The 19,822-nt window shown below is 41.4% G+C and overlaps 1 protein-coding gene across 3 annotated transcripts in view; it reads left to right on the top strand.

The window, feature by feature from the left end:
• DKK3 (dickkopf Wnt signaling pathway inhibitor 3) overlaps positions 1-19,822 on the top strand; it is a 50,492-nt gene that overhangs the window by 6,166 nt on the left and 24,504 nt on the right. For all 3 annotated transcript variants that reach the window (XM_072985766.2, XM_072985767.2, XM_078383941.1), the window contains exons 3-4: positions 10,247-10,384; positions 14,079-14,162. In XM_072985766.2, the coding sequence (XP_072841867.2) occupies positions 10,247-10,384; positions 14,079-14,162 (222 nt within the window). The remainder of the gene's footprint in view (positions 1-10,246; positions 10,385-14,078; positions 14,163-19,822) is intronic.

Genomic DNA, 19,822 nt, shown 5'->3' with positions numbered 1-19,822 from the left:
TTCCATAATTGTGGCACTACCGCAAAGAAGGCCCGATTTCTAGTGGTTGTTTTCCAGGCCCCTCTCAGGGTCAGAACTCTCAGCCGCCCTGCCTGCAATCATCTTATAGGATGAGCAGACCTAATTAGAAGGAGGTGGTGGCCAGATATCGAGGTCCCAAGCCATTTAAGGCCTTATAGGTTAGTACCATCAGTTTGAAACTGGAACGGAAGTGAACAGGTAGCCAGTGTAAGGCAGCCAGGGTGGGGGAGATATGTTGGTATTTTCTAAGCCCACTCAGAAGTCTGGCCGCTGCATTCTGGACCCATTGCAGTCTCTGTAGTAGTACCAAGGGCAGCCCCATGTAGAGAGCATTACAGTAATCTAATCTCGAGACTACCAGTGCATGGACCAGCGTAGTAAGGGACCCAGTGTCGAGGTAGGGACGTAGCTGGGCAATCCACTTTAGGTGGAAATAAGCTGAGCAGACCACAGACACTATCTGAGATGTCACTGATAGTGATGAGTCCAAAAGCACGCCCAAGCTACAAACTTTATCCTTCTTAGAAAGAGTGCCCCCCCCAAAAAAGAGAGGGAAGCACCCAGACCACAGACACTAGGGGCCTCCACCCACTCCAGTCCACCCACAGGATTTCAAGCAGATGTATAAATAAAATGAATTTTAAAAAGCATGGTATTTTATGAATTAAAAAGCATGGCAATATGTTAAAAATTGCTGATTTGTTTAATATTTGTCCCTTCGTATCTGTCAATTCCAGAGACACCAGCAAATACAAAGGGACAAATATTTCTCGATTTTTATTCAACCCCCCCCCCCAATAGGCAGAGAGGGAAGGCTAGCCCTCCGCTCCCACAGACTTCCTCCCCTTCCCCTCCCTCCTTTGGTTGCTGTGGCCTCCGTCCTCCACCACTGCCAGCTTAGCAAAAAGCAAGCTGCTGTAAGGGAACCAGAGCCACCCTTAGGGCAGGGAAACAGGAGCAGCCATCTTTGCAAAGGGCAGCCCAGTTTCCCTTATGAAAGGTCTTGGCAGTGGAGTCAGGCCACAGTGCCGAGATGCGCTGGATGGCAGTGGTGCAGGCTGTGGCATCAGGCCATATCGCTGGGCTATGGTGGCAGCAGATGGTGGCGGCCAATGTAGGGAGGTGATGGGGGCAGTGGGAAAGGGGCAGGTGGTGGGGTGGGCTCAGCTTTTCTTTTTTAAAGGCAGCTTTGGGTCATCTAAAACAAGAACCGACAAACTGATTCATGGTTCATCAGTTCAAGGGTAAGAAATTAACGGTTTATCAACCTTGACAGACCATGAACAAGGACGAACAGCCATTTTGGTGATTCATCTCCATCCCTGCTTGAAACATATCTATGGGACTGCATAGCCCATGATGGGTGTGAGAAATTTGTGGCCCTCCTCATTGTTGCTTTTGGTCTATCTATTTTCTCAGCCCTAGCATAGCCAAATGTGAAGGAGGATAGGAGTGTGGCATGTTTCCAGTCTTGACTGATGCATTTGTTGCTTCATGAAGCTTTTAATCCGCCAGTCTGTTTCTTCTACTGAATTTAGTGAGACTTGCTTCTAAGAAAATGCAAGTAGGATTGGCCTATAAATAGGATGGATTTTTTATGATTTACATTTTTTAAAAATCAATTTTTAAACATTTAAATCATGAATTAAATCCATTTGATTTAAGATATCATTTATTTTTATCCACTCTACCTATATATAAAAGTACCCGTGAAACAGTTATTTGTTCCGTGAAAAGATAACCACATTTGAAGGTTATATGAATGCTTGAGTGGCACTTCAGGGAAGTGGTCTGTGGGCCTAGAAAAGGCTTTTTCTTTTACACATGCTTCTTCTACCAATGTAATAACTTTCTTCTTGTTATAGTGGTACAGCAATATTACATATGCATTTGATACGTTAACAGGAAAACGCACCTTTCCAATGTTTGAAGGTTAAGAGGACTGACAACCTGTAACACCTTGAAACTGAAACCCTTTTCTTAATATAAGGTGCTGCCCTGTTTCTGTGTCTGTGCTGTCTGCCCCAGCCCACAACAAATGCATAATCATAGAGCTGAAAGGGATCCCAAAGGTCTTCAAGTCCAGCCCCCTGCCAGTGTAGGAAATCTACACCTTAAACCATCCCTGACAAGTAGCCATCCAACTTAAAAATCTTCAGTGGAAGTGAATCCACCACCTCCAAGGCAGTCAATGCCACTATTGAATGGCTCTCACTATCTGGAAGTGCTTCCTAATATTTAGTCAAAATCTTCTTTTGTTTAATTTGTATTTATTACTTCTGGACCTATCCTGCTGAGCTGCAAAAAAGCTGCCACTCCATGGGAGTTTTATCTTCTCCAGGCCAAACTCCCACAACCTTTCCCCCATAGAGCTTGGTTTCCAGACCTCTTACCATTTTGGTTGCCCTCCTCTGGACATCTTCTAGATGTCACTATCTTCATCAACTGGTGCCCAGAATTGGACACAGTACTGTAGGTGAGGCCTGATCAAAGCAGCTTACTGGAAAGGATCTTACTGAATATTTGTCTTACAACCTTAAATCCTGTTCAATGTTCTACTGTTTATAAAAGTGGGTGTGGAAGCCACCCTTGCCTCTTACAATACTGAGCTGAAAGAACTTCTCTGCTTGAGAGAATACCATGATGTTTGCTTGCCAGGATTTTGAATGTTCCCCTCCTCCTTTCCTGCTGCTTCACAAGAAGGCAAATTGTATGCTGACCAGTCCATTTGATTGTTTAAGTGAGCTTCTGGGGAACCTCCTCCCACCTAAATGCCTGTTCTTCTGGGGAAACAAGGGTCCAAAGCTGCATTCGTAAATGTCCATGTCCTAAAAAATCAAGCAACTGTTGTTTATTTGTTTAAAAACCAATTTCCATATCCCTGTTGTCTTTTTTCTCTTTGCCAGAGAAGTGATGGGAGGAGAAAACTCTTTCAGGGGTTTTTAAAATCATTTGTGTTCAGGGAGAAAGCAATGAAGTGGGCAAAGACTTTGGTGTGTGGAACCATGGGTTGTATTTTTGATATATGGGTGCAAGGGGTGTGGGTGTGTTGGGAAAAGCCCAATCTGTCTTGTGGAGCTCAAGTAGTAGACGTTCAGTATTTCTGAGGGGGCCTAGGAAAGAGAGAACAAGGCCTTTGTTTGTATAGCTGAAAGTTGTCCAGCTGTTTCAGATTTGTTTTTCCTGAGAGACTGAAAGTATATAGTTGCACTTTTCTTTGTGCTGATTTCTAGCAACTTATACTTGCACAGTTATATTTGCTTCTGTGAACTCTCGGCTGGATCTATTTCAGCCATATGTGAAATCTCTAACCTCTTATTTTTAAAGTACTCTGCGCACATGTTACTTGAAGCTCTGCAGCCTCTCTCTAGAGTTCAGGCTTGGAAGATGGACAATAATGAATGCTGTACACAGAGCTATCTTTCTTCTAGACGGCTAGTAGTTGTATATGTGGGATTTGCTAAAAGTGCTTCCATAGCTGAAGGCATAATGTCAAGGCAAGGCTGACATTTGGCACCTCATTTCAGATTACATTGAGGACGTGCTAGAAGCACAAGCTCCTTTTGCAAAACTCTTTGTACTTATAAACCATCTCCACATAACTTCTGCTTCTGGCCTCTCGTAAAGCATTCTTTACTGACATGGTGGTGACAGGTTTTTGTAGGACTGCTTTCCATTACTCGCACCTCTCACTGCTTGGAAATAAATGGCACTAACATCCGTCTGCTTGCCTTGAGGATGGAAGCATGGGGTCATGATATAGTTGTCACTTGTAGAAATCTTGGAATTCATTGCTCTTCCACTTCCACCCTCCAGTATTTACTTTGAGCAGAGAGAACAACCATAATATTTTCTCCACATCTTATAAATTCTGATTCTCTTCTTATCAAGTACTTTCGAGGAGTCTTGTTCACATAAGATGAATTGGATCACTTTGACTGCAAATTCTAAAATAAACAATAGCAGTCTGTTTTTTAAGTTCTATTATTTCAAATGTAACATTTCTATACTATATGACTTCCAGGTAACATAATCTTATACGATTTGGTATAGCCTAGATTTTATCCCTATTTCACCTTAGTGCTTGAAAAGGGCTCTGTTGTAAAACAAAGTGTGCTGCCTATATACCACCACACAGTGCTTAAAGCATTCTCTGTGCAGTTTACAATTTAATTATGCAAACAACTACTCCCACCCACCCCAAGCTGGATAATCAAGTTACCAACCTCAGAAATAATAAAGGCTGAGTCAACCTCAAACCTACCTGAGCCCATGACTGAACTCAGGCCTTGAGCAGAGTCTTGACTGCAGTACTGTAGTTTAACCACTGTGCTACAAGTGTAATGTTTATTCAAATTAATTAGTAATCAGTATTAAAACTTGATTACTGATTCATACACATTTATGTACATCAATGCTTTATTCTGTTTACTGGAACAACTTACCTCCTGAGATTCGTGTGGCCCCCTCGCTGGGTATTTTTAAGAATCAATTAAAAACATGGATGTTTAGGCAGGCCTTCCCACCAGATAATTCCTGACGCTCTCTTTTTTTTCCCTCCTCCCCCTTTCCTTCAGCTCTCCCATTCCATTCAGTATTTCTGTTATGTAAAATTGTTTATACGTATACTTATTGTATTATCTTTTAATTGTTGTTAGCCGCCTAGAGTGGTCCTGACACGACCAGATAGGTGGGATATAAATGAAATAAATAAATAAATAAATAAATAAATAAATAGTACTTTGCTCAACAGTTTGGATAAATTTTGCTATAAAATGGAAGCTGAAATGCTTTAATTACACAACAGGAAGCTTGCTCATTGTGTGTGTAGATTATGCCTGTCATTAAAATGTGTTATGAAACAAAACCATATTGAATGTAAATACACTATGGAAATGATTATTTATTACTTGAATTTGCATGCTGCCCTTTGGCATATCATACATAGTAAGGTAGGTAATAGTAACAATATGAGCAATTTTTAATTAAAAAAACAGATAAGATTAACCAGGACAAATGGCATATTGAAACATTAAGAGGAGCTATAAATCAAGTTAAGTCAACCTGATGAGCCACAGTTCTGTCTAAATAAAACAGGTTGCCTGACAGTAAAAGGACATCACGTTGAGGACTCAGCTAGTCTCTCAAGGGGTTGTACATTCCAAATATGCCTCAGGTATTAGAGGAAGAAGGAAGATCTCATTACTAGAGGTGACTTGCTTGACCAGAGGCTGTTTTTCAGGTAACTTGGCTTCAAGCTCCCTTGAGCTTTGTAACGGACACTTTTGATTATTTTTGGAAAATATCCCAGTGGTGTAACCCTGAGGATGTATTGCTAGGTTTACTAATTTGTGCATAATTGTAGGCTGAAATCCAGTAATAGGTTGCAGTTAAAGTAGGCTTATTGAATTAATGGGAATTTGAGAAATTAACACCTATGTAAATTCCACTGATTCAATAGGCCTACTCTACTTATGCTGTGCTACTGAATTTTAGCCATTGTGCATTATTTTGATAAAAATATAGATCAGGTACAGGGAAATCAAGATTTGGAAAATTCAATTTTTTTTCTTTGTGGCACTTAGAACTGGGTGAAAGAGGGAAAAGAGCCTTGGTGGGAGGTTAGCTACACTTAGAGATCTTATAAAGTCCACCTTAAAAACCTTATGAAGTCCATCTTTAAAGTGGAATGGATCAGAGGTTAGAAATACAGTAATGTGTTCAGAACAAATTGGAAGTAAAAGCATTCACAAAATATATACCATTTTCTCTAAATTCTAGTGCTTCTTTAGAAAATGTTACAAGTATGACAACATAACAATTTAAAAAATTCCTCTACCATGATATGTTATATGTCATCATGGTGATTCCAATTCATGTTAACCTTAGTAGGATTTCCAGAGTATGTGATTTATTTAAGTGGTGGTTTTCCCAGTAACCATCACCCCAAAAATTTTCATGGCTATTCAGCCAGGGGAAATTTGAATTCAAATCTCTTGAGTCCCAGTCTGACATCCTGTCCACTACTCTGTACTAGTTTTCATTAACAGCATTAATGATAACAAATGAAATGTTGGACCTAGTTAAAGAATAACAGAATGAATCAATTTTTAAAGTTAATGTTCGAATAATGTTAGGAAAAGTTAAAGACTGCAAGAAAATAGGACCAAATATGAGATGAATTGACTCCCTAAAGAAAAAAATAGCCTTAAGTTTTGCAAAAGCTGAATAGGGCTGTTCATGACAGGATGTTTTGAAGGTCACTCATTTGTAGCATTGCCGAAGTCAGAGCCAATTTGACAGCACACACCAGCAACAACAAACATTTAAATATCTGAAATTAAGGCTATATGTTTTGACCTACTTCATAATTATGCTGGCATTATGATCTTTCTTCATTTAGAATGTTGCATAATTTAAAATTATGGACATATATGAAAATAACAAAAACAGCAGCAGCAGCAGCAGCAGGAAAAATGTGCTGTCAAGTCAATTTTCACTTATGGCAATCCTTTTCAGCATTTTCCAGGTATAATCCCTCTCTCTCTCTCAAATCTATCTCAGTAGACTCAATATAAGCTAAAGTTTCTTAGGCTATTATCAAATGCAAAATATTTTGTTGTATCTGCTGTAATTCCTAGCTATTTTTCCTGGCTATGTTTCCTTACTAACTAGCTAGTGCTACCTTACAAGCCCCACTGATGTTTAGCGATATTCATTACAATGTTGTTCCTGCTCATTAGCTAGAGCCTGGGATTAATATAGCCTCCAGTCATTTTCATGGTTTACATAACAATGTTTCCTGGGAGGGGAACTGAATATCAACAGAGAACTTAAAAGACTATTGCCACACTATCAACAACTTGTGCCCAGTAAAAAAAATGTTTTGGGCCAGGTATTAATGAGTAATTATTTGCCCTGTAGCCCCACTTAGAGAAGGACATGAACTGCGGTTCAGCTATTCCGCAGGTACCTTGGCTTCCCTTGCCCTTCCGTGTATGGCGGGTGCCCCCTCAGAGACAGTGGTGTGACTTCCCAGCACTGCCTCCTCCAGATGCTGCCTCGGAGTGGGTGCCTGCCAGAGAAGGCAAGGCAAGGGAAGCTGGGGCAGCCGCTTAACTGGGCAGTTAAACTGCTGAACTGAGGTTTGTGCCCATCTCTAGTCCCATTATGTCTAAAGATGTGGATTCGTCCATGAAAGCTCACACTAAAATATAGCAATTAGTCTTTAAGGTGCCACAATATTTTTGCCATCTTTATTTTTTATTTTTCTTTCATTTTTGCCTGAGAAGTTAGCACAGACTAACACAATTACCTATTCTAAAACTACATCTAACCCGATTATACTCTGCGTAAACACTTTTCTTTATAATGTGTGAATGATCTGTCTGTGGAAAACAGACCCCTTGAGCAGTTTCCTGCAATGAGACAAGGGTGAAATATCATTAAGCATAGGCCAGCATTTCCATATGTGTTTCTTGAATGGTTTATATTTACATTTTAAGAACATGTTTTCTCCTTAACTTTAAAACTTAGTTTTCAGTGTTTCAGGAGAAAGTATGAATGTTACACCAGTAAATAGTAGTAGGCCAGGGAATATAATTTTATTTATGACATATTAAAAGTGAGCTGAACACAAACAAATGATTGTATTATTATCATTAAATATGTTATTTTTTCTTTACACATCAATAGTATGTCATGGATCAAGCTAAGGGGTAGTGGCATTCAGATCTGCATTAATGCTCTGCTGCTCATTTTCCATTATAGCTGACTGATCTTTGTCATGTCAATGCATGTAAAACTTTGATAGCCTCATTGGATGAGCAAGTATGCTTTGGGTGCCCCCTTGTTCTAACCTGCTCAGCCTAGTTTCTCTCACTGAGACATAGCTGAAAATATGGAGCTGAATTTTACTAATCTTTTGGAGTTTCCTATTGAAAAAATTGATGGAAAGTGTCATCAAAACTACCAGCATGAATTTGACCAAACTCCGGGAGGCAGTAGAAGACAGGAGGGCCTGGCGTGCTCTGGTCCATGGGGTCACAAAGAGTCAGACACGACTTAACGACTAAACAACAATTGAAAAAATGATGATGTGTTTAACAACACAAGAATTAGTGCAGCCGTTTTCTGTTTCCATCATTATAACCAAAAAATACATCAACTCATTCTGTTGATTATCTTGCTCCATATCCTGATAATTTTAACATTCCAGTCTAGCATGCCTCTGTTGGTTTAAATGAAATTTAATCCCAAATTGCCATTGCCTGTTAGTTGAATTCAGCAGGTATCCCAACAAATCCATGTCTTTGTATTGGCTGTTAGTTACACATTACTTCCTCAGTTAGAGGCTCCATCACTTACGTTGTGAAAAATGGTTTCATCTCTGAAAAGAGAGACAATCAGTTCTGTGTATCTTTTCCAGAGGAACTGTGCAATGCATTTATGCACAGATCAAACATGACTATTCACTCATGGGTAAAGTTTGACTCTTGAAGAACTTGTCTGATTGATAATATTCTGGGCTACCAATAGGATATTTTCTTGTTTAGAATGATATTTGTTTTCACATGTGATCTCTAGTTGCTTGATAACCTCCTAATAATTACCTCTACCCAAAGGGTCTGGACCATTGCAGTGGCTTTCAGTTGAAGCTATGAGTACAGTAAGATCAGGGGAGGGGAGGGATAAAGCAGATAATACTTTTTACATTAATAAAGTTGTTATTAACTATTAAAAGGGGCAAGGAGTTTGGGATGAACTTCCCTAGCTTTGTTCATGCTTCCACCTCAAATAATATAGAAATGTCTGATACAACTGAAACAGCAGCTCATGGGATTGTGGTGTGTGATCAGTAATAAGGTGTTTCCTGGTGAATGGATAATTTTCGTTTGGGCTCCAGATTGTATTTAACCACCTGCTCCAACTTGGTTACAGGCTTGTGCCATGTTTGCTAAAAGCAAACAGAACATTGTCCTTCCGCTCTCTTCTGTTAGGACAAGGAAGGTACCAATGTGTGAAAGCGCAGGAATAGATGATAATGAGAGTGGATTATTCTGTCCTTTGAATAAATGAATAACCAGCATAGCAAGGAAGCTCCTTTTTAAATGGCAAACAAGATAACAAAATAGACCAAAGAAAAGAGATCTTAGTGTAGAAGTCTTTATGCTGTGATTATGATCAATTTCTCCACCAAGCATATGAAGCTAAATGCAGTAGATGTCTGCTCAGGAGTAAGACCCAGTCCACTAGCTTCCCTGATTGCAAAGTGCATCTCAGTTCTGTTTTAAAGCTTTCCTGCTTTAAAAGTACAATTCAGTTCCCTGCAAAAACTGTCTTGGATTTGGTGGTGTGTTGCCATAACCTGGTAACATAGGGCCAGACTGGCATGTCAATCTGCAGACAGTAAACATTTGAACAGGGTGAGGGTGTTTCTGAGCATACATATTACAGCTTTGTATAAAAGAATGCTTTGTTTGCTTGTATGTTTGTTGTATGTATATTTAAAGCACTTACAGCCAACCCTACGTTGTGAGATACTGTATTGGGGTGGGTTACACAGTTGTGTAAGACTATTTAAAAACATAAAATCTTTAAAACTATTTAAGATTAAACAGTTTAAAACACATACATTTAAAACATTGTATTAAACATTTAAAAAATTGTATTAAAAACCTGCATAATCTAGCATTCTCAACCTCCAAAGGCTCTAATAAATAGGCATGTTTCAACATGGCATCAGAATGATGTCAGTATTGGTGCCAGTCTGGTGTCCAAGGGGAGAACATTTCACAGTCAGGGTGGTACAGCCGAGAAAGCCTCTCCCCCATCTCCACATAATGGATGGTTCTCAGTGGTGGAATACAGAGGAGTCCCCCCCCCCAACATATCTTAATAATTGGGCAAGTTTATATAGGGAGAGGCACTCCTTTCGGCGAAGAGACTAGTAATGAAAGAGTGAAGAGTGCCTCGCACCCACGTGGGGAGGGAGACTAGGTAGGTAGGTAGGTAGGTAGGTAGGTAGGTAGGTAGGTAGGTAGGTAGGTAGGTAGGTAGGTAGGTAGGTAGGTAGGTAGGTAGGTAGGTAAGATATCACCTCAGGGAGGTGGGTGATGATAACTTCCTCAATGGCTCAAGGGGGCATTTCTTTCAAAAAGGTTAAGAACCACTGGTTTAGATAATATATATTATTTCTAACATGATTTGATCATGAATTTGTTAGATGGAGGCAGAGGAAGAAGGCGTCAGAAGACTAACAGGAGTTGATTTTGAGAAACTTCCTGCCAATTACCACAATGAAACCTCTATAGATACAAAAAGTGGAAATAAAACCATACATAGCCACCAAGAAATTGATAAGGTAAGAACCTACATTTGTATGCTGTTTATTTATTTTTATTTCCTTTCTTTATTTTTTCATGATTTAATCACCTGAGCCTGCCTTGTCCCTAATTGTTGAATCAATGTTTTCTGTCTTTATATTGCCTGCTTTCTTTATAAATATATTTTTACATTTAAAACAAACCCAAACCAACATTTTGGGTGGTTAGGTGTTTATGTATCTGTAAAAATGTATGTCCTTCAAATGATCCATATGTAACATCTGTCTGGGTGGTAGTTAATGTATAGCTGTAGTAGTATTGTTGTATTAATTTAGGGTATTTGTTTTCTTTTTCCTTTTCTCTTTCTTTCCTCTTTTCCTTTCTTCTTTTTTCTCTGATATGGAATGGAAGGCCTGCCCTCCCAGTGAGGGGCCTTTGATTATGGGTAGAGGGAGATATGGCATTGACACAGTTCCTACCCGTGTTAGAAGAACGATGAACAGATGTCTGAAGGCTGTTCATTGTTCTGGGACTGTGACCAACCATCAGTATCGAGGTAGCCAGTCCAGCCAGCCCTCCACTCTAAAACTGGTGCTGTTGAATGCCAGGTCTGTATCCAATAAGCTCCAGGTGATTTACGATCTTATTCTGGAGGAGGATGCAGACCTGGCATGCATAACTGAAACGTGGATTGGCGGAGAGGGGGGCCCTCCCCTAGTGCTCGCCTGTCCACCTGGTTATGCTGTCCAGCACCAGGGTGGACTGGAGGGGTGGGGGGAGTAGCCATTGTTTATAAATCCATCTTGAAGGTTACTAGGTGCTCCTCAGTGGTAAAGCCGGGTCTAGAGGCCCTCCACGTGTCGATTGGGGCCAGGGATCTTGCTGGGTTACCGTGCTTCCCGCGACCCAGCCATTTCCCTACCGGAGCTGGTGGACTTTGTCTCTGCGGCATTGTTGAGATCCCCAAAACTCTTGGTTTTGGGTGATTTCAACATTCACGTGGAGGCAGAGACTTCTGGGCCAGCTCTTGCTTTCTTGGAAACTATGGCTTCCTTGGACATGTCCCAACATGTCAACGGCCCCACCCATGTGGGAGGTCACATGTTAGACCTGTTTTTTTTCACCAATTGGAGTGAGTGTGGTCTGATGGTGACTGACCTTGTGTTGGTCCCCTTGTCATGGTCAGATCACCACCTAATAAAATGTAACCTCTCAGTGGCTCTCCCCCCTTGCAGGCAGCAGGGACCTATTTCCATGGTCCGCCCTCGAAGGCTACTGGATCCTGTTGGATTTCAGGATGACATGAAAGGTGTTATGGCTGAGCTGGTTGGCGCTCCTGTTGAGGCTCTGGTTGATAGCTGGTTTACCACCGCCACCAGGGCTATAGACACGATAGCGCATAATCGCCCTCTCCAACGCAGAGCTTGGCCTGGACCCTGGTTTAACCAGGACCTTCAAGCGATGAAGCGGCTTAGGAGAAGGCTAGGCCACAAGTGGAGGAAGAACCCAACAGATTATATTGGATAATAGTCCAATATAATTGGACTAACTTCTACCTGACTAAGGTAAAAGCTGCTAGTCGTGCATACTTCGCTAACCGGACAAGCGAAGCTTCAAATCAGAAGGTGGAGTTATTCCGTATAGTGCGCAACCTATCCGGAATTGGTCTGAGTGATGGGCCTCCCCCTAGTTTTTCACCGGACCAATTTGCAGCATTTAAAAAATCTAAAGTGGAGGCCATCCGCTGGGAGCTCACTCCTTTTTTAAATACAGTGAGTCGAGCAGAGATGTCCAGCACTCCGTCTTGCCCGGTGACTCTTGATTTTTTTCAGCCTGTGATGCCAGATACTGTGGACAAAGCGCTTGATCGCTGTTGTGCCACCACCTCCCTTGACCCTTGTCCGGCCTGGCTATTCAAAGCAGCTGGGCCGACAACAACAGAATGGACCACAGTAATAATTAATGGGTCTTTCCTTGAGGGTAGGTTTCCACCTGCCCTCGAGGAGACACTCATTAGGCCAATAAGGAAGAAACCTAATTTGGTGGTGGAAGAAATTGGCAATTATAGGCCTGTCGCCAATGTTTCTTTCATTAGCAAAGTGGTTGAGAGGGTGGTGGCTGACCAGCTTCAGGCTCATGCCATGGATCTGTTTCAGTCGGGCTTCAGGCCATGCCATGGTACAGTAATGGCATTGGTCTCCCTGTACGATGACCTGTTGAGGGATGCGGACAGGGGTTAAACATCTCTGTTGGTCCTTCTCGACATCTCAGAGGCTTTCGATACCGTCGACCATGGTATCCTCCTGAGGAGGCTCTCCGGGTTGGGAATTGGTGGCCATGCTCTTGCATGGCTCCGATCCTTCCTCGGGGAGTGTCTTCAGAGAGTACATCTTGGGGAGAGGTTATCGGCCCTGTGGACCCTCAGTTGTGGGGTTCCGCAGGGCTCAATCATTTCCCCAATGCTGTTCAACATCTATATGAGGCCGCTGGGTGGGGTCATCAGGGGGTGTGGGGCATAGTGTCATCAGTATGCTGATGACACTCAGCTCTACATCTCCTTTTCACCAACTGCAGGAGATGCCATTCTGTCCCTCCAGTGCTGCCTGGGGACTGTACTGCAATGGATGCAGGAAAATGGGCTGAGGCTGAACCTGGACAAGACGGAGGTCCTGAGGGTGGGTGCCCCTACTGTCAGCGGTTTGGGTGTTTCTTTCTCATTTGGGGGGGGGTGACCCTTGCCACAAAGAGTGGGGTTCGCAGCTTGGGGATCCATCTGGCGCTCACCATGGAAGCGCAGGTGGTGTTGGTGGTCCATACTGCCTTTTTCCATCTCTGGTGGATAGCCCGGCTGCAACCGATATGGGGGTGCTGACTACCTTGGTGCATGTGCTCATAATCTTAAGATAAGACCACTTTAATGCACTCTACATGGGGCTACCTTTGAGGCTGATGCGGAAACTCCAAGTGGTGCAGAATGAGGTGGCCAGACTCCTTAGTGGAGCGAGAAAATATCATATTTCTCCTATTCTGGCCGCACTGCACTGGCTGTCCATTCGGTTCCTCAAAATCTTAATGCTTACCTATAAAGCCTTAAACAGTTTAGGGCTTCGATATTTGGCGGAACACCTACTCCCACCAAGGTCTACCCGTTTCACCCGAGCAAGTCAGGAGGTGAGGCTGAGGAGTTTGACGCCGAGGGAGGCCTGGAAGGAAAAAACAAGAATCTGGGCCTTTTCGTCGGTAGCTCCTCGCCTCTGGAACTATCTTCCTCTGGAGATTCGTGTGGCCCCTTCGCTAGGAATCTTTAAAAACCAATTAAAAACATGGATGTTCATGTAGGCCTTCCCTCCGGTTAATATTTGATTTTCTCTTCTTTATTTATTTTTTGCTTTCTTTTTTCCATCTTGAAGAATTTGTTATTTGATTTAATAATATTTTTCTGTTATATTTTACATGTCGTTTTATGTATGTATTTGGAAGTCACCTTGAGTGGTCGCAAGACCAGATAGGCAGGATATTAAATAAATAAATAAATAAATAAATAAATAAATAAATAAATAGACAGACAGACAGACAGACAGACAGACAGACAGACAGACAGACAGACAGAGACAGTGTCAAAACCATATTTCTGTTTGTGGAACTAAAAAGAAAACCCCACAGATTAATATCCAAATATAAAAAAGGATTTCAAATGCAGGTTTAATGAGCTGTGCTTCTTTGCAATATTAGGCAACGGATAACAAAACGGGATCTACCAGCTATTCTGAAACAATTATTACATCAATACAAGAAGACGGGAGCAAGAGGAATCACGTAAGTAACTTTATTTGGAATGTAAAATGAGAATCAAGTATCTTTCCAAGGTAAAGCTTGTCAAAACCTTAAGAGAAAGTTAAAAACAATAAGAGCCCTTCGTTTGGAAGTTCTAGTGGGGGTGTGGTTATTGTATAAACTTGACTGAAGAACTATATACTCCTTCTATTTGAAAAGGTTGTGCTCTTCCATCAAGTGTGCAGTTTTGGGAGTGATCTGCAGGAGGAAGGGAGATCAGTGTTCGATTTGCAATATATCTTCTAACTCTGACATTCTAGGACAGTTGTTTGGGTCTCCAGAGGTTATTGGACTACAGCTCCCAGAAATCCTGGCCGCTGCAGCTAGTGGCAAAGGCTTAGTGGGAGGTTTACATCACTAACATCTATGGTATTCATATACAAATACGAATATCCCCGCACAGGTGGCATTAACAAGGGTCCAGCCCCATGGGGCTGGACGGTCCACTCACCAATCCACATGGATGCGGATGGTGCGATTCTACGAATGACTCCGCAGCGCACAATCCGCTCACCACTCTTCGACCCTCATTAACGCCACCTGTGTGAGGATATTCGTATTTGTATATAAATAGCCCCATCTGTCCTAGGGACGCAAGGCTGGGAACTACAGTACTGTTCCAGGAGAACAGAGGTTTGAAAATTGGTTGAGAACCAGGAAAAAGAGAGTAGGTGTCAGTGGGCAATTTTTACAATGGAGAGAGGTGAAAAGCAGTGTGCCCCAGGGATCTGTCCTGGGACTGGTGCTTTTCAACCTTTTCGTAAATGACCTGGAGACAGAGGGATAAGCAGTGAGGTGGCCAAGTTTGCAGATGACATGAAACATTTCTAGGCGGTGAAGACTGGGAGGCATTGTAAAGAGCCCTAGTAGGATCTCTCCAAACTGGGAGAATGGGCAGCAAAATGGCACGTGTGTTTCAATATAAGAAATCTAAAGTAATGCACACTGGGGCAAAAAAAAATCAAATGTTTATCAGCTGATGGGTTCTGAGCTGTCTGTGACGGATCAGGAAAGAGATCTTGGTGTGCTGGTGGACAGCTCAATGGAAGTGTCATCACAGCAGCAGTGAACGCCAATTCCATGCTTTTGTTGTTGTTATTTAGTCGTTAAGTTGTGTCCAATTCTTTTTGACCCCATGGACCAGAGCACGGCAGGACCCCCTGTCTTCCACTGCCTCCCGGAGTTTGGTCAAATTCATGTTGGTAGCTTTGATGACATTGTCCAACCATCTCATCCTCTGTCATCCCCTTTTCCTCTTGCCTTCATCATTAAAAAGGGGGTTGAAAATAAAACACCCCATATTATAATGCTCTTGTACAAAACGCTGGTAAGGCCGCACCTGGAGTATTGCGTACAATTCTGGTCATCGCACCTCAAAAAAAGACATAATGGAACTGGAAAAGGTGCAGAAAAGAGTGACTAAAATGATCACTGGGCTGGAGCACCTCTTTAGTCTTGAGAAAAGGTGCCTGAGGGGGGACATGACAGACGTATAAAATTCTGCAGGAGATGGATAAAGTAAATAGAGGGAAGCTCTTTTCCCTCTCACACAATACTAGAACTAGGGGCCATTGACTCAAATTGAGTGTTGGGAGAGTGAGAACAGACAAAAGAAAATATTTCTTTACGCAGTGTATTGTTAATCTGGGAACTCCTTGCCACAGGATGTGGTGATGGCATCTGGCCTAAATCCCTTTAAAAGGGGATTGAACAGATTTCTGGAGGAAAAGTCCATTGCAGGTTCGAAGCCATAATGGGGATGTATAATCTCCAAGTTTAAAAAGTAGGTACCTCAAAATGCCAGATGCAAGGGAGGGGTATCAGGTTGTCTCATCTGCTCCCAGAGGCATCTGGTGGGGCCACTGTGAGATACAGGAAGCTGGACTAGATGGGCCTTTGGCCTGATCCAGCAGGACTCTTCTAAAGGCATAATTTAGCTCTCAGTCACGAAGGACATCCCTTCACATCACAGTTTGGGTGATGGCTGGGCTAACATCCTTCTGGCCTGGGTGATGGCTGGGCTAACATCCTTCTGGCCTCTCTGTGAAAATATCTGTTGCTAGAACAGAAACTGGGCTTTCTGCCAGTACAGCTCAAAAATCCAGTTCTTGGAAGGTGCTGTGCTGTTGAGTGGCGCCATTTACATACTCAGACTAACTATTCCTCTCTCAGATTTCATTTGGGAGCGATAGGCACTAACATAGATGCTAGGCTGCCATCCAAGAATTCCATGGACTTCAGTTGTCAAATGACAAGACCCGTAATAAGCAGAGCATGCCTCTTTGTCTGTGGAAATTAGTCTGTTTCTCTTAAATACAAAGAGTCAGAATGTTGCCCATATTTAAACTGAGAGAAAATGGACTAGATCCAATGCTCTGCAAAAGATCCATGTGATCTTTCTACTTTCTATTTTTGCAACCTTTGAACCCAAGCTATAAACTTTAAGGTCAGTAAATATACCCTCTCCAAACAAACAAACAAACGAATTCTGGTGACAAGATTGGAGTTATAAAGAGTCTTGTGGCCTCTTGAAGACTAAGATGTTTTGTCATAAGATTTTATAAGATTTTTGAAGCATATGCCAAATAAGCTACCCATGTAGCTTATGCCAGACAAAAGTGTTAATCTTTCAGATGCCACAAGACTCTTTGTTGTTGTTTTTATTGTGACAGACTAACAGAGCTACTGCCCTCCAGACAGGCTCTGAAGGTCTCATCTTTCAAACAACATAGCTGAAATGGAAACAGTTTCAGTTCCATTTCAGCCCATTTCTCCAGAAAATAATTTTCTTCTCCTTTCTTTGCCTTACCAGCCAGAACTAATTATCTGCAGGTTGTTTGATGAGAGCTTCGTTAGGAAAAGGTACCAAGTCTCTCCATCTTTTCTAGAAAGCTTACATTAACTGAATCCTTGGTAGCTTGGGAACGATAGCTTCTTTGTCTCTGAAGTGACAGGGTAATTCGTGCCATGTTGGGACCATCCTTATTCCTCCATTTATGTGTTGTTTTATGAACTGTTTATTATTTTATAATATTTAGGCCACTGTCTCATTCTTCAAATACAAATAAAATAAACTAGATTTGATGTTGACTGACTTTTATGAATTAAAGTTTCATGTTAATTTTAAAACAAAATCTCAAGTATGTATGAGATTGTCTTTATAAGAAAAATGAGATATGGCATTGTTTTCTGTATGTGTTGTTTGTGTTTGCAGTTTGCTCTGTATATGTGTGCTAGTCCATATACTGACTGGGGAAATAACAGTAGTTGTAAGTAGGTCTCTGTCCCAATGATAGCGTTGTTACAGTTTAAAGCTAGGATCCAAAAGCCTCATATGCAATAGAAAATCCATTATTTCATACTTATTTCAACAGTGTGAGATTTTTACTTTGGTAACTTAACAAAGTAGGTTTGCATAGTGAAATCTTAGTACATATCTATGTTGTTTTAAGAACTATGGACTGCTGTTAACATTAAGGAGAAGTTTTTGTGACATGCAAGCATGGGTGGAAACCAAAATTTGTACAACAGCAGTATTACTAGAAGAGTTCCCAGCAGAAACCTGATCATCTTTCCTTTCTAAATCTGGTGTTACTTGCTAGCCAGGGTAAGTGCCACAAAGCAAGCTCCCATCCTGGCATGTAAAACGAGTATTAGCCTCCTTGAAGTGATCTGATGTTTCTCCAACCGTGGCTTTATGGGATGGGAAGAATTGGATCTTTGGGAATGAGTGCTTGACAGTGGTACCTAATGGGACAAATCTTTTTTACACCAATCTGCTTTTGTGGCTCTTTCAATCTTTATTGGTTTGCAAATTTATGAAGTTCAGAAATACACCTAGCATATCCTAAATCAAATGAACCCTAACTCCTTCTTCATTATGTGAGAAGAGCCATAATCATGAAGATTAATTAACAGTCGAGTTCTTGAATCAATTGCTTACAAGAGTTATACCTAGAATCAGATACCATCAACTCTTTCTGTGTAGTCATATCAGTGGGTCTTGTGTCTTTTCCAGTTCATTGTCTCTTCTAATTGTTATGGTGATGGGGTGGAGTGAAAGTGTTGCCTGCATATCAGAATATGAGGGTGTAAACTGGTGTATGGCAAGAGGAACAGTCTGTACCATCTCAGGGAATTATTGGCTTATGTGCTGTTTTAATGTTGTGATAGGAATGGATATGGGAAATTGACACTTGATTTTCCATTTACTCATCACTTACCGCTTGCTTTTGCTGATCCCAAATCAAGGCAGCAGGTGTGTAAATAATGTTGAAACCTGCAGCTGCTCTAGCCCATCAAAAAGAATGCTGGCACACTTGAATTATTGATTCATTGCTTGTTTCTCATTTAAAATCTAGCCTGCAGCAATATACCACAAGGATGGTCAAATAATCAAATAACAGTAATAAAGTAAAAACATAGCAGCAAAAATTTAAAAACAATATATTCAGGTAATGTTTAATGGGAGTAATTAAGACATGTTGCTTGGGGGAGGGAGTGAGGATCAAAATACTTAATAGGAAGAAGAGATAGATTATAATGATACAAACAAGTATTGTTGAGAAATCAATCCCATCAGGTCTCAGCAGTGGTTAGGCTCATTTGGGATGATGGAAACTGGAGTCTAGTCTCTAGTCTCAGTCTCCACTTTGTTTGAAAGCTTTGTTTCCAAAGAACTGCATGACGCTACTCTTGGTACATCTCAGTGCCTTTTCAGGAATTGGTTCTCAGACTGTGCCAAATACCACTAACCTTCTGTGTGCAATTCATGTGGTATTTTGGTGTGAAAAGACCACGGAACAGAAGCATACTTCTGTTTTAGGCTGGATTTTCCATTGTCATTATTTGCTATAGCAATATGTGCGGGTTGAGTTCAGTTACATGAAGCACATCCATTTTATTTCTTTGCAGATGACACTTAACTGAGCTGTATCCTTCTCTAATTATTTTCAGTAGAGTACAGTATAAAGAATGCTAGTGTGATGTGGTGGAAAGTGGATTGGACTAGGACTCAAAAGACCTGGGTTCAAATTACTGCTTTGCTATGGAAATTTGCTAGAAGGATGGCAATGGCAATCTGCCCCTTAAAAACCTTATTGGGGTCACCGCAGGCCAGAATTGACCTAACAGCACATAGCAATCACAAATAATATAATAAAAGAAAGATGTAGGCATGCCCATTGCTGATAACCAGTGTAACAGAAACTATCAAATGATGAAGGAGACAGCTAATAAAAATGCTGAAATACTTTACATAATTTTGCTTTACTGGAGTTTACTATATGCTTGCTCAGCATCTTTGCTTGAAATTATTCTGATAGGCAATTAAGTGTTTAACCAGGTATTGTAATAATAAGGTATGCTGCCTGGTTGAATAGCAAACTGTACATATTTATTCTCTCTTAAATTACATGTGCCCCTTACTGTGTTCTAGATTTAAGTACCTCAGCTATTTATGTGCACCAAGACTGTTGTTGTGATTGTATCATTTCCTGTATTTGATGCTAGAGGCTGAGCATTGGTAACCTGGCCTTGAGGTGTTTTGGACTACAATGCCCACAATCCTCCCTTACTCTCCTTGGTTGGGGAGGACAGGACCTGTGGTCCCAATACTTCTAGAGGGTGTTGGATAGAGGAAG

The sequence above is a fragment of the Pogona vitticeps genome, chromosome 1, assembly GCF_051106095.1.
Source record: "Pogona vitticeps strain Pit_001003342236 chromosome 1, PviZW2.1, whole genome shotgun sequence".
NCBI classification, from domain to species: Eukaryota; Metazoa; Chordata; class Lepidosauria; order Squamata; family Agamidae; genus Pogona; species Pogona vitticeps.
Note: the sequence above shows the minus strand (reverse complement) of the source record. Positions and strands in the feature narration are given on the sequence as shown.